This window comes from Caretta caretta, chromosome 10, assembly GCF_965140235.1.
Source record: "Caretta caretta isolate rCarCar2 chromosome 10, rCarCar1.hap1, whole genome shotgun sequence".
In the NCBI taxonomy this organism is placed as follows: Eukaryota; Metazoa; Chordata; order Testudines; family Cheloniidae; genus Caretta; species Caretta caretta.
The window spans coordinates 75896733-75911451 of record NC_134215.1 but is presented as its reverse complement, the minus strand read 5'-3'; the positions used below and the strand labels follow the sequence as shown (position 1 = coordinate 75911451).

General features: G+C 44.2%; 1 protein-coding gene across 1 annotated transcript in view; it reads left to right on the top strand.

Annotated features, from left to right (window-relative positions):
* LOC142073335 (uncharacterized) overlaps positions 1 to 14447 on the top strand; it is a 145954-nt gene extending 131507 nt beyond the window's left edge. The window contains exon 5 of the mRNA XM_075132771.1: positions 14272 to 14447. Coding sequence (XP_074988872.1) covers positions 14272 to 14447 — 176 coding nt within the window. The remainder of the gene's footprint in view (positions 1 to 14271) is intronic.
* Positions 14448 to 14719: the final 272 nt, after the last annotated feature.

Sequence of the window (14719 nt, the reverse complement as noted above, 5' to 3'; positions counted from 1 at the left end):
TAAATACTACTTTCTTTTAGGAAACAATTAGGGAGATGTCCCAAACTTAAACTCCCATCAGAACAAAACCTGAAGCATGAGGAAGTTCAGATCTAAGTTGGGTCCTTGCTATTCACCCCTGTTGTTATAGTGTGACAGATGCGTTGAGAGAAATTTGGCACCCTAGTACATCATGTTTGCTGAGGCCCCACCCTTTCCCATTTCACTTTATTTTTACACAGATATTTCAGATATTTTGGTGGTTCCCTGGAGCTAGGGTTCCTGGTACAGTAGTCCCACCTGTCCCCCACTCTCCTCAACCCTGGAGTGAAGCAAACCAAAGTCTGGGGTTAGACATCTCTAAACTTTGCCTCTGGATCCAAACTTAGTACCTTGGGCCCATCTCTAGAAAGAATAAGTCAGATACTGCATTAGTCCAAGTTAGGGTGAAGGTGATGTGGAGAGGGAACCAATCCTCCGAGTCCCTGCCCAACCATATCTTCACTGACTGGTGAAGCTTGTTGATATTACTCGTAGTTGCAATATAAGATTGTTTTAGCAGCAGCATTGATCTGTTTTCCTCCTCCTCTTTCTCTCAGTCTGCCTGTGGGCACCACTTTCTATTGACAGACCCCATGCCTGCACTTCCCACAGATTGGAATCCCATGATTCACCCCACTTTTAGACGTGGTCCCCAAGCTACAGCAGCCCAGTTCACCAGCTGTGTTTCTACAGCAGGTTAAACTGGGGTTAGCCCCTACTCTAGACTTCCCCTTGGGAGCTATGAGCAGTACAAAACGCAGTAGCACTGAAGAAATTCGTTAAAACAAAGTATCATTTATTTTTCTCTAGGAATGTAGCCATCAGTGAGAAAAAAGTTAACATAACAAAAAGCCTATACAGATATTTTCTTACCTAAGCTTAGCATTTCCCTCAGGTACCTCAGCACTTTCCCCTGGCACCCCCACGCTTCTGGGGAATGTGTTACAGTCTGCTTCTCTGTAGACCCTGACTCCTCGTCTTTCTTGAGCTTCATGGACTGTTTTACTCTGCATACACATACTGCGCCCCGCCCCGTACTCCCCACTTGTCACAAGCCAAGGGGATGTTTTGCCCAACTTGGAAAGAGACAAAGCTTCAAAGGCCTTGACACCTGTATTGTCAGTTAAGCACTGGTGACTGGGCTATCTCAACCCCTTGACTTTGGTTCCTGCAGACAAAAACCACTGAAGACTGGCTTAACCCTCACTTATCCTTTAGGAAGCAACCAATGACCAACAAACAGAGGGTCCCATAATAGTCATAAAAATATGGCAGATATCTCCCACATTCATCACATTTGCAATGTAATACAGTGACTGCCATGATCATGGTGAAGCAAATAATACTACTTTGCATTTTTATAGTACTTTACATATTCAGAGCCCTGTACAGACATTACCTAATTAATCCTCACACTCTTCTGGGAATTAAGTGGAGAAGTGTTGTTATCCCCATTTCAGAGGTTGGGAAACTGAGACAGCAGGGTGAAGTGACTTGCCCAGCGTCAGACAATGGCTCAGGGACTGCACTGGGGTTAGAACTCAGGATCTTCTGACTCCCAACCTGTGCTCATTTCTATATGTTTGTTAATATGACAGAATTTAGTTAGCTACACAGTATGGTTCTAAATTCAACCCCTTTGTCTGAGATTTTAAGACTCCCCAAATAGAAATATTCAAATTTCTAGGGCCAAATTCTGTTCTCTTGAATCCAAAGCAACTTCATTGGAATTACCCCAGGTTTCCATTGGCATAACTGGGATCAGATTTGTATGCTCACTGTTCCCAGATAACTGATTCTTGATTATAAGATTAATTAGAGCTGCAGAGGGAAGGGAAGGAAGGGAGCCAGTCTGGCCGTCGCTGCCCATCCAGCTTGCCTTGGGTTTTGTTGGCAATAAAGACTAGAGAGCTGGAAGAGCATCACTGGGCCAGCAGCTTAATGCAGGAATCACTGGAGGCATCATTTTATGAGGATAACAAGGCATTTGCAGACGTAAAAAGCTGGAGAAATGCTTATTAGTTATGGGGAAGGTGAAAGGCTTAGAAAACTGATTAGTGGAGCAGTATGGTCAGATTGAAATGAAAGCTCAGTAGCATAATCATTAATTGGGTGCTTACTTACCTACTAATTTGAGCTTGGATGTCAGCAATACTGCACTTCATTTCAAACCAGAGGTCAGACTTTAATGCTACATCATAAATTACGTAAAGGCACAACACTAACAATTAGATAATTATGGAGACCCATGCTGTTGCAATTTAACTGGGCAAGTTCAGGGCAATCATGACAGGAACAATGCTTAACCCTGAATCTGCTGCCTTTCTTTTCGCCTGACAGCCAAATAAATGTGGTTAAGGATGTATTTAGGTGTCTGGCAGCCCAGGGGTTAAAAGCTTCTCCTCCTATTAGTCAGATTCATTGACTGGCCTTGGTGAACTCAGAGGAAATATTGCAAAAGTGTTAATTACATCTGAGATAGAAAACCCATCCCTTCAATCCACTGCAGATGCTGGGCTGGGCCATCTTTTTAGCCAAAGATAATTTCTACATTGTAAGAATATTCTGTTTGTGTGTGAGATACCATCGTGTTCTGTATCTCTATCTAAACCAAATCTACAACTCTTTTCAGTATATTTCTTTGTTATCTACTTAGCTTTTCTAAATGTACTAGCTAAACTAAAAATAGGGTAGTCTGCAGTGGTCTCCCCTTAAAGGAGTGCTGATTAAAGGAGATTTACCGTTTGCAATGTGTGTTCACCCAGTACAACAAGGTGGGGTTTTCAAAAGCATTCAGCTTTGGTCTAACTCTGGTCCCACCGATGTCAACGGTGACTTCAGTGGGACCAGAGTTAAACCAATGTGGAGCACTTTTGAAAATGGCACCCCCATGAGAGATATTGGAGCGATAGTGAAGACTAGAATGGAAAGCCATTGTCATGTGGATTGAAAAAGTGCTTGACAACAGGTTGAAATTAACGACAGGAAAATCTTAAAATGTTCAGCTGGTTGGTTTCAAACATAACCAACATTCTCTGGTCTAGACATGTGCAACCAACTCTAAGAATAGCCTTTCTGTTTCACGTCTTGTCCGAAACCAAGAAGTGTATGAAAATAAACACCCACATCTTTATTGTTTTAAACCTCCACAAGGATTGGAGTTCAATTTGAATTCTGGGTGAAGGTTTAGTTGGTTCCTATTTTATCTGGACCAGTTTGGCATTGTGGACCTGTCTGGCTTATTTGGGACACTTAATTCAAGACATTTTAATTTTCCTTTGGGGGCTTGCCTGTTGTTAGTACTAATGTTGTAAAGTCATTTATTGTGCAAGTATATGATATGTGCTAAGTTACACTCCTGGGATGTTTCAGAGTAGCAGCCGTGTTAGTCTGTATTCGCAAAAAGAAAAGGAGGACTTGTGGCACCTTAGAGACTAACCAATTTATTTGAGCATGAGCTTTAGTGAGCTACAGCTCACTATTAGCGGTAGCTCACGAAAGCTCATGCTCAAATAAATTGGTTAGTCTCTAAGGTGCCACAAGTACTCCTTTTCTTTTTACTCCTGGGATGATAACATGAATGCATAGATTAAGGATAGAGAACCACAGGTGCTGGCTTTCAGTTGTCCTGGGAGGTGCTTAACCTCTGCTCAGCCCCAAGCCCTGCCCCCACTCCACCCACTCCACCCCTTCCCCCAATGCCCCACCCCACCTCTTTCTGCCCCTGCTCTGCGCCTGCCCCGCCTCTTCCCCGCCTCTTTCCACCCCCGCTCCTGAGTGCGCCCCGTCCCTGCTCCTCCCACTCCCTCCCAGTGCCTCCTGCACGCCGTGGAACAGCTGATCCACGGTGGGCGGGAGGTGCTAGGAGGGAGGGGGAAGAGTTGATCGACAGGGCTGCTGGCTGGCAGGAGGTGCTGGGGGGAATGGGAGAGCTTGGATGCCGGTGGGTGCTAAGCACCCACTAATTTTTTTCCATGGGTGCTCCAGGAGAACATTTCCTTAGTTGTTAAAACACCTTAAGATACAGAGTGTGTTATTAAAGAAGGGGCACACCTTTAATTGGGTCAGCACCACTTTGCTAAATAATATAGTTATTATATATGGGCTTCCCAGCAAGTATGGTTAAGTAACAACACATCTGGTAACCTACATTAAAGGGTTGAGTTATGGTGTGCTTTTTGTTTTAATTAGTCTGTGATAAACAAAGAATCAAAGGGTGTTCCGCTCTGGTGGCTTTCATATTTACTGCACCCTTCACCTGCACTAGCAGGTTTATGAAGTGTAGCAAAATCAAAATGTCACACACACCCTGTCTAGAGCGCTGTGGTAGATCAAGCGTAGTTTCATCCGAGTTTAAAGCGCTATTCCAGATTTGAAGGTGGGGGACGCTTCGTTTTGTTCTCTTTTTAACAGAGGACCAGCGATTTGTGTGATACCTGAGGAAAGAAAAGGAGGCCAGTTGGAAGAAAATTGCTAACTAGTGGTGGGTGGATCCCAGAGGTTTCTGAGGTTCAGATCAGCAGCCTTCCTGTTTTAAGAACTTTCGTATCCTTTAACCTCTTTAAAACAACAAAGCTGCATTGTTTTACAGTGAGGACACTCAGCATGGCAGGGCTAGATTGCAACTAGCCCTAATGGGGCTGGGGAGGAGTGAGGAGGAAGTCATCCCATATGATTAAGTTACTGGGCTCAGGAGAGGGGTAACTTGGTGAAATTCTATGGCCTGCATTATGTAGGACTAGATGACCTAATGGTCCTTTCAGGCCTTAAAATCTATGAATCTATGCCCCACTGAGTGGCTGTGTTAGGGTTACCTGGATCTTGGTTTGGCTGCTGCCCTCCCGGCATGGCCTGTGGAAGTGAGTGGGGTATAGGCAGGGTCAAGGCTCTAGTCTCCAATGTGCTAGGCAGCAGGGTGACCGGTTCTGCCACCCTTTGTCACTCTGGGTAAAAAGGAGCCTTAAAGGGGTTGGAAACAATACCCAGAGGTTACCCCTAGCACAAGGGTGATGCAGGGGCGGCCCCAATCCTACCCTCTACACTGCCCCACCATGCTGGTGGAATAGCTCGGGGTAGGAGGAATGTTCAGCCTATTGGTAGCTGTGGGGAAATTCCTTTAGGTTTGAGCAGCCAGCTGGGATGTTGGTCCCCTGAGGCAGCCAAATCTGTTAAAGTCTCTTGCCTTCTGGGCTGGGACTCTGGGGAGGTGCAGCAGAAAAACGGGCCCATATTCTCATCTCATCAATGCTTTAGGCCTAGTTAATGTCAAAAAAGAGCAAAGGTTGCTTCAGATCAGCAGCCGTGGGAGGTTTCAAAATACACCACACTCTTAAAGGGGCATGTCAGAGGGTAGCTGGCCCTCTGAGGGGGTCAGGAGCCCAGCCTGCCTCTGACAGGCTCCACAAGGGGGAATGAGACTGCTCAGGTTCACCGGGGAGTAGTTAACTCACTGAGTTAGTTAATGAGGCAGGGAAGCAGCTGGGTATGATAGAAGGTTAAGGCCCTTAGTCAGAGGGTGGACTCCTGAGGAGAAAGGTGGCTGACAGAGAGGCAGAGAGATTGCAAAGAGGATCCCGCCAGTAGAATGGTGAGAAGCTGCCTGTGAAGCCAACGTGCCAGAGAGGGAGAAGCAGTGCAAGAGGCTGGGGAAGCCTATTGAAGAGGAGAGGCAGGAGGTAGCTCTGGGAGCAGCATGGAACTCCGAAGGATTAATTCCGGCTGTTCCAACTAAGGTCCCTGAGCTGGAACCCAGTGGAGAGCGTGGGCCTGGTTCCCCTACCTACTCCAGCCAAGGACTTTGGAGATGAAGGCTCTAAACCCAGAGAGACCCCACACTAGAGCTACAGAATTTCTGACTTCCCATTATCCGGAAGGGGACCAAGACTCGGCCAGAAGGCTGGGTCATAACAAGGACTTGAAGAACACAGAATTGGGTGTGGTGGCATTAGGGGGATGGAGTTGGGTGGTGTAGCTCCCCATCCTGCCCCACAAGGGCACTTGCAGATAAAGGCCCCATATTACAAGGCAGCAGCAAAACAAAGCCTTAATACAAGATTCCAACTTTGCAGACCCGTACAGCCTCTACTGCAGGCCAAAGATAATTCTAGCTTTCACAAGTGCAGGCCATATAGGGATCCCAAAGTAAGCTTTGTTCACCGCCAATGCCAGGCCGGGGGCTGTCCAATAGCACATACCCAGAAAGCCTTAGTCCATACAGGCCATTGCTTACAGTGCTGCTGACTCTGGCAATTTTATCATGAGTCTTACAACACTGAGTCTTTTGCTTAAAGCGAGAGCTGCTGGAATCAAGAGAATGAATGGGAATCTCAGCTCTCTCTCTTTTTAAAAAAAGTTTCCAGCCTCGTGATTGTAGAGAAAAACTTAAAAATGGGAAGCCAGTGTACCCCACAGACTCAGGAACCAGAAGGCGAATGAAAAGAACACAACATGTATGCTTTTAAAAGAATCTCATCTTTCTTGGGGCACAACTTATGAATGCTTGGGGTTGGAAATCCTGTTCAGAGTGGCCTGGCACTCTGGGCATGACCCTGACAAATGAATTCCTGGTGAACCAAATCCTGGCATTTGGTACAGTGGTTAAAGGCAATATGTCAAGGGTGATTGTCAGTGCCAGTGAAAGGTCATGGGGTTGGTTTTTGTTGCCACTTAATCTACCCCCCACCCACCCCCCCGCAAAAGTTAACTTTCGTGAATCTCTCTCTTCCTGCAGGCCCAGGGACTGTGGTTCTCAGAAGCTTTTGAATTCATAGTGAGTTATCTACCATTTCCTGTGGGAATTATTGCTGCTTACTTGGACTAACATGAAGGGATCAGAGCATTTGTCCCTTTAGTAGGATACTGGGTAGGGACTGTCTACTCCTCTGTGTTTAAACAGTGCCTGGCACAATGAGGTCCATTCTTAGTTGGCCCCTTAAGCACTGCTGTAAAACATGAATATTACTAATAAATATTGTGCCTCGGACAGGGGTCAAAACATGGTGCATAAGAGTGAGATAACAAAACCATCAGTACATCAAACCAATTTTGCAGTGCTGTACATGAGGAGGGTTGTTTGGGGGTAATGCTCAGCTGACTCCTGGAGGTATACCACTGGAACCCTGAATGGTGAGATTTGATTCTCCTTTGATTTTACATTGCATTACTACAGTGATGCGTAAAATTATCCAGGCTGTCTCATTCACTTCCTTTGTCACTAGTGAGTCTATGCCTTTGTGTAATTAGTATGAAATATCATAGAGAGAGGCACAAGCCAGAATCTTTCCTCCTAGAAGTTGGGTAGAGTGAGATCAAAATACTCAATAAATTCCACTATGGACTTCCTGTGCAGGGCTTAGATACTATGATGATGAGCACCATAGAAAACCCTAGGATAGATTCAAAGATACATTTTATCTGGACATTCTCCCCACCATCTGCTGCTTTAAACATTGGTGTTTTGGATATAAGGGAATCTGGACCCAAACCTACTTTGATTTGGAAACCTCCAACCTGATAGGTTTTGCAAAACCAAATGCTATACCTAACCCTAGTCTCTTCAGACAACTCTTAATATGAAGTGTAAATGGCAACAACTTCTTTGCATAAAAAGAGGAAGTACTGCAGTGAAACATGGCTTCCAAAGGCAGAGAGTTACCAGTGTTAAATTTACAGATGTCCCATTTTGACACATAGACTTTACACACTGAAAAGCTATCACCTTTATGTCAGTAACAGCACTCAAAAATGCTTGTGTGTGTAACACTGCATGCAAGCAGAAGCCATCCCTTTGAAAAATTGGCTGTAAATATGCCCTTATTTATACTAGTTTTAATCACTAAAATTTCCCATTGGTACTGCTCCTCCTGTGAGAGTGCTAATATAGACAGGTCTCTGGTGGAAACCAGTGGCTGTCCCTCCCGGAAACTTGGTGGCCTCCTTTGGAGCACAAGTCCTGAATTATTCTGTCTAAACTCACTGTGGAGTCGAAGAGTCTTGACTGGATTCCCCAGCCCAAGGACAGTAAAAGAAGTGGTAGCTTGTCGCAGGCCTGATTTCACTGCGAGTTAGCAAAGATTTTTAAAAGATGGATAATTATTGTACCAGTAGCTATTTTTGATCCAAACAGCAAAACAATTCAGCAAAGGGAATCTTTATATCAGGGAGATGGGGTGACAAGAGGACAAAAAGATCACTGCAAGTTAGAGCCAATTTGATAAAGGGAATAAAAACAATACACTGACATTGAAATAGACTTTGCAGGCTCTGAGTGCTAGTAACCCAAGCCAGGAACTTCTGAGCTAAGCGTTCCTTCAGCCCCCTTAAATCAGCCCATTTTGGTTAGGCATTGCTGCACACAAATGCCTTTATGATCTGGCCCCAAAACACAGGATGATAATACATACACTAGGAAGATTTCTATGTCATCAGCTATCAGCAAGATTAGAATTTTGCCGGGCACCAAGGCTCAAATCAGCAAGGTGTTTAAGCTTAAGCTTAACTTTAAGTGAAGTTTAAGTGGGAAAAATCATGGAGCAGGTCCTCAAAGAATCAATCCTGAAGCACTTACATGAGAGGAAAGTGATCAGGAACAGTCAGCATGGATTCACCAAGGGAAGGTCATGCCTGAGTAATCTAATCACCTTCTATGATGAGATTACTGGTTCTGTGGATGAAGGGAAAGCAGTGGATGTATTGTATCTTGACTTTAGCAAAACTTTTGACACGGTCTCCCACAGTATTCTTGTCAGCAAGTTAAAGAAGTATGGCTGGATGAATGCACTATAAGGTGGGTAGAAAGCTGGCTAGTTTGTCGGGCTCAACGGGTAGTGATCAATGGCTCCATGTCTAGTTGGCAGCCGGTGTCAAGTGGAGTGCCCCAGGGGTCGGTCCTGGGGCCAGTTTTGTTCAATATCTTCATAAATGATCTGGAGGATGGTGTGGATTGCACTCTCAGCAAATTTGCGGATGATACTAAACTGGGAGGAGTGGTAGATACGCTGGAGGGCAGGGAGAGGATACAGAGGGACCTAGACAAATTGGAGGATTGGGCCAAAAGAAATCTGATGAGGTTCAATAAGGATAAGTGCAGGGTCCTGCACTTAGGACGGAAGAACCCAATGCACAGCTACAGAGTAGGGACCGAATGGCTAGGCAGCAGTTCTGCGGAAAAGGACCTAGGGGTGACAGTGGACGAGAAGCTGGATATGAGTCAGCAGTGTGCCCTTGTTGCCAAGAAGGCCAATGGCATTTTGGGATGTATAAGTAGGGGCACAGCGACCAGATCGAGGGACGTGATCATCCCCCTCTATTTGACATTGGTGAGGCCTCATCTGGAGTACTGTGTCCAGTTTTGGGCCCCACACTACAAGAAGGATGTGGATAAATTGGAGAGAGTCCAGCGAAGGGCAACAAAAATGATTAGGGGTCTGGAACACATGAGTTATGAGGAGAGGCTGAGGGAACTGGGATTGTTTAGTCTGCAGAAGAGAAGAATGAGGGGGGATTTGATAGCTGCTTTCAACTACCTGAGAGGTGGTTCCAGACAGGATGGTTCTAGACTATTCTCAGTGGTGGAAGAGGACAGGACAAGGAGTAATGGTCTCAAGTTGCAGTGGGGGAGGTTTAGGTTGGATATTAGGAAAAACTTTTTCACTAGGAGGGTGGTGAAACACTGGAATGCGTTACCTAGGGAGGTGGTAGAATCTCCTTCCTTAGAAGTTTTTAAGGTCAGGCTTGACAAAGCCCTGGCTGGGATGATTTAATTGGGGATTGGTCCTGCTTTGAGCAGGGGGTTGGACTAGATGACCTCCTGAGGTCCCATCCAACCCTGATATTCTATGATTCTATGATTCTATGATACTGATATGCTTAAAGTTAAGGATGTGCTTAAGTGACTTGATAAATCAAGGTCACAGTGTACTCCAGAAAACATATGCACTAAATAAAGTAACATGAAAGAAATACAAACATTATGTACGGTCTGATATCGTCTCCATCACCAGGCAGCACCCCCCAATGCACCAGTGAGCTAAGAAATTCTCTCTAATTTAAAGGGTGAGGGAATGAGTCACAGAGAGATTAAGTGACTTTCAGTCACACAGAGAATCTGTGGCAGAGACTGAAACTGAACCCAATCTCCTGAGTCCCAATCCAGTGCCTTAACCCCAAGGCAAGACTCCCTTCCCCATCATGTCCAGGGGAGGGGCGAAGGTTCAGAAGCTGTGAAATCCAACCGTGTATCCTGACTGTAGCCACCTAGGGCCAGGCTGTGCCTTTTAGGCATTGGCTTATATTGGATGCAGTAAGGAGTTGAACGGCCCACAGGTGAACTCCAGGAGAAGAGGTTTCTTCAAAAAACCCTAGTTTTTGCTGAAAATACCTCATTTTGTTTTTGAAAAAAAAAATTGAAATGAAAAACTTCAGGATAAAAGTCTCATTGCCCTGTCCATTCTTTTTAAATGGCGCAATGGCTCTATATGTAGGGGACCTGAGCCTCCAGCTCCTTGCTCATATGAGTAGTCTCTTTCTCATACGAGTAATCCTATGTAAGTCAACAGACTCTGGTTAAAGGGATGAGACTACTCCTGTTAGTAAGTGTGTGCAGGAATAGCACTGGGTCGGAATAGAAGGTGTAATCATTAGTTTGCTCACAGGTTGTATGGATGCCCCTTTGACTTGAGCAGTGAGTTGAAGGTTAGGCTTTGCAGGGTTGTTTCCATGAGGATGAGAAATTGGGGGTGATAGGTGTCAGGTATACTCTTGGTATAATCTTGTTTATTTACAAAGACTGTCCACACAGGCCTACTTCTCTGAACACAATAGAAACAAGCAACACCGGGCACGTTCCTTGCTCGGAAATCCCAAAGTTTGCTGTTCCAGCAAGCACTGTGCCCAGGAGGTTCTGTCTCTTTGCTTCCTCTCAGGGTCACACTCATAACTGGAGCAGTACGAATAACTTAGAGTCAGACAGTTTAAGGCCGGATGGGACTACTAGATCTCTAGTCTGACTTCCTCTATAGCATAGAGCACTCAGCACCTGCACACTAACCCAACAACTGAAGTGAGAATAAACTATTGTTACACCCCACAGCAGACTAGACAACTATGTGCCACAGGCAGAAAAGAGGAGGGACCGAACTTGATGTTTCATTTGCTGGCAATTCTGAAAAATTTGCTGGCAATTCTGAAGAAGAAAAATTGTTTCAGGTTGACCTGAAAACAATTTAAAAAATTGTTTGGTGAATCAAAAAATAATAATAATAAACATTCACTTTGCGTCAAACAAAACATTTCATTCAACCCCAAATGTTTTGTTTTGATTTCAGCTTTTTAAAAATTAAATTGAAGGAGTTTTTGAACCAAAAAGTTGTTTTGATTCAAAAAATAAAAATGTTTTGTTTGGAACATGTCAAAATGCTTTGACTTTTTGGTGGATGGAAGGTGTGGGCCACATGCAAATCCATCACAAATTCACAAAACCATTGGGTGTTGCTGACTCTGCATTTTTCACAGAAGAAAAGTTTTGGCCAAAAATGTCCACCCAGAGCTACTCTCAATTCTGTTGGCTTCCTGCTGAGTGCCAGCCTGTGCAGGCTGCGGACAATCTTCTAGCTCCTGTGACTGCAACTTTGGAAACCCCTGTTAATCTATCTGGGTTATCTCAGCCCTGGCCATTGGGTTTAGTCCTTTTATGGTAGCCCACAGAGTTTGCAGCTGCTTTCTATTACATAAATGGGCTTGCCTGCTCCTTCTGTTGAGCCTGAAAGAGAGTGCATGGCACATCCATTGGCTGTAATGAGGTGTGTGATTGTCTTTAGATCCAAGTTTCAGAGTAACAGCCGTGTTAGTCTGTATTCGCAAAAAGAAAAGGAGGACTTGTGGCACCTTAGAGACTAACCAATTTATTTGAGCATGAGCTTTCATGAGCTACAGCTCACTTCATCGGATGCATACCGTGGAAACTGCAGCAGACTTTATATACACACAGAGAATATGAAACAATACCTCCTCCTACCCCACTGTCCTGCTGGTAATAGCTTATCTAAAATGATCATCAGGTTGGGCCATTTCCAGCACAAATCCAGGTTTTCTCACCCTCCACCCCCCCACACAAATTCACTCTCCTGCTGGTGATAGCCCATCCAAAGTGACAACTCTTTACACAATGTGCATGATAATCAAGGTGGGCCATTTCCAGCACAAATCCAGGTTTTCTCACACCCCCCACACCCCCATACACACACAAACTCACTCTCCTGCTGGTAATAGCTCATCCAAACTGACCACTCTCCAAGTTTAAATCCAAGTTAAACCAGAACATCTGGGGGGGTGTAGGAAAAAACAAGGGGAAATAGGCTACCTTGCATAATGACTTAGCCACTCCCAGTCTCTATTTAAGCCTAAATTAATAGTATCCAATTTGCAAATGAATTCCAATTCAGCAGTTTCTCGCTGGAGTCTGGATTTGAAGTTTTTTTGTTTTAAGATAGCGACCTTCATGTCTGTGATTGCGTGACCAGAGAGATTGAAGTGTTCGGATTTGTGCTGGAAATGGCCCACCTTGATTATCATGCACATTGTAGGGAGAGTGGTCACTTTGGATGAGCTATTACCAGCAGGATAGTGAGTTTGTGTGTGTGGTTTTTGGGAGGGGGGTGAGGGGGTGAGAGAAACTGGATTTGTGCAGGAAATGACCCACCTTGATTATCATGCACATTGTGTAAAGAGTTGTCACTTTGGATGGGCTATCACCAGCAGGAGAGTGAATTTGTGTGGGGGGGTGGAGGGTGAGAAAACCTGGATTTGTGCTGGAAATGGCCCAACCTGATGATCATTTTAGATAAGCTATTACCAGCAGGACAGTGGGGTGGGAGGAGGTATTGTTTCATATTCTCTGTGTGTATATAAAGTCTGCTGCAGTTTCCACGGTATGCATCCGATGAAGTGAGCTGTAGCTCACGAAAGCTCATGCTCAAATAAATTGGTTAGTCTCTAAGGTGCCACAAGTACTCCTTTTCTTTAGATCCAAGACACCCCCACACCCCATGGCAACCATTAGCACCTTTCATCAGAACAATACAATTGTTTTGTTCCTACAATCTGACAGCTGGATGCTATTTTCTTTCCTAATATAAAATCCCATCACCACTTTATAAGAGTAAGGGCCTGGATCTCTAGTCTTTACATTTCTGCAAGGGAAGTGCTGAAGGATCGGGCCCTAACTGTAACATAGTCCAATTTGTCACTCATCTTAATAATCATTATTACCCACCTGCTGCTGCTTTTCTACATGAAAAAGGAGGGTGTCTTCAGCACTTTTTCTTTCTTTTTTTAAAAGATAGAAGGTGAGCTAACAAAGTACTCCTGTCACCGTAGGTTATCCACCTCCCCAAGAGGCAGTAGCTAGGTTGATGGGAGAAGGCAAGTTTAACTGCGTTGCTCAGGGGGGTGGATTTTTTATACCCTGAGTGATGTAGTTATATTGAACTAATTTCCTAGTATAGACCAGATCTTAATGTTAGGTTTATAGGTCAGGAATGACAAGGGGGATTTGATGCATTGACATTGATTAAAGAGTTGTGATGAATCAAGATAAAACTGACATTTAATTTCTCTCCTACTAAACTAATGTAAAGGTGAATGGTCTTCTTTCTTGGATCAACAATGCAATTGGAAAAAAACTTTAGTCAGAGCAAAGGCTTTCCTTAATTACCAGTATCTAATTAGCCCCCAAGTCATTATGGCACACTGATTTTAAATAAAAGGGGCTTGCTACTCTTTCTATTTCAGGTACATATCAAAAGGGCGCTGGATGCAAAACCAAATGCCACATTTGTCGCCTCCTGAAAACATTGCTGAAGCCGGAGGCAGTGACAGTTCCTTAGGTTTCCTCTTTACTCACAAAGCCGGTAGATTCCATATTCAGGCAGAATAAATCATCTAAGATGATTGGGATTTTATTTAACTGATGGCAGGGCCTGATCCCTGCAGATGCTGAGCTCCTGCTACAGGACAGTGGCAGTATCACACAGTGCTGAGCACCCTCAACTGCCCTTCATTCCGTTCATAACTGAGTGCTCACAACCTCTCACAGGTTCAAACTCCTATTTAACACAAATAATTTAGTTCACATCGCAGTTGGCTGGAGGGTTTTAAAACTTGGTGATTCAATATTTCATCATTTATATTAAGGCACCACACCCCAGAAAAGGCTTTTGATGATAATTGACTTTTTCTTGGTTCTCTTGCCAGTAAAGAAAGAGAAAATAATACCTTACTATCAGCCCCATGCTGTTGACTACTCTATGAATACATACAGACACATTGACCTGAAGAGCTTTGAGGTGATGATGTTTAAAGCGGCAGTTAAAGCTCATTCTCTAGCCCTGATTGACTTGAAATATTGCTCATTGTATCAAGGTGACTAAGACAGGAGATAAGATCTCAGAGAAGTAGCATCCTTTTATCAGTAGATGGTAGTATAACAACATGCAAGGACTGCACCAGCATCTCGGCTGGTTCTTTAATGTTGTCCCAAGACTCAGACTGCTGGACTTTGAGCATTAAAGTGAAACACAAGACAGAGAGGTTCTGAATTAATTAAGATTCTCATTAGCTTACCTTTTGCTCTGCCATAGAGGGAGTAAATTTTATTTTCATCTATGATTTTTGTATGGTTTATCGAGGATATATATTTTTG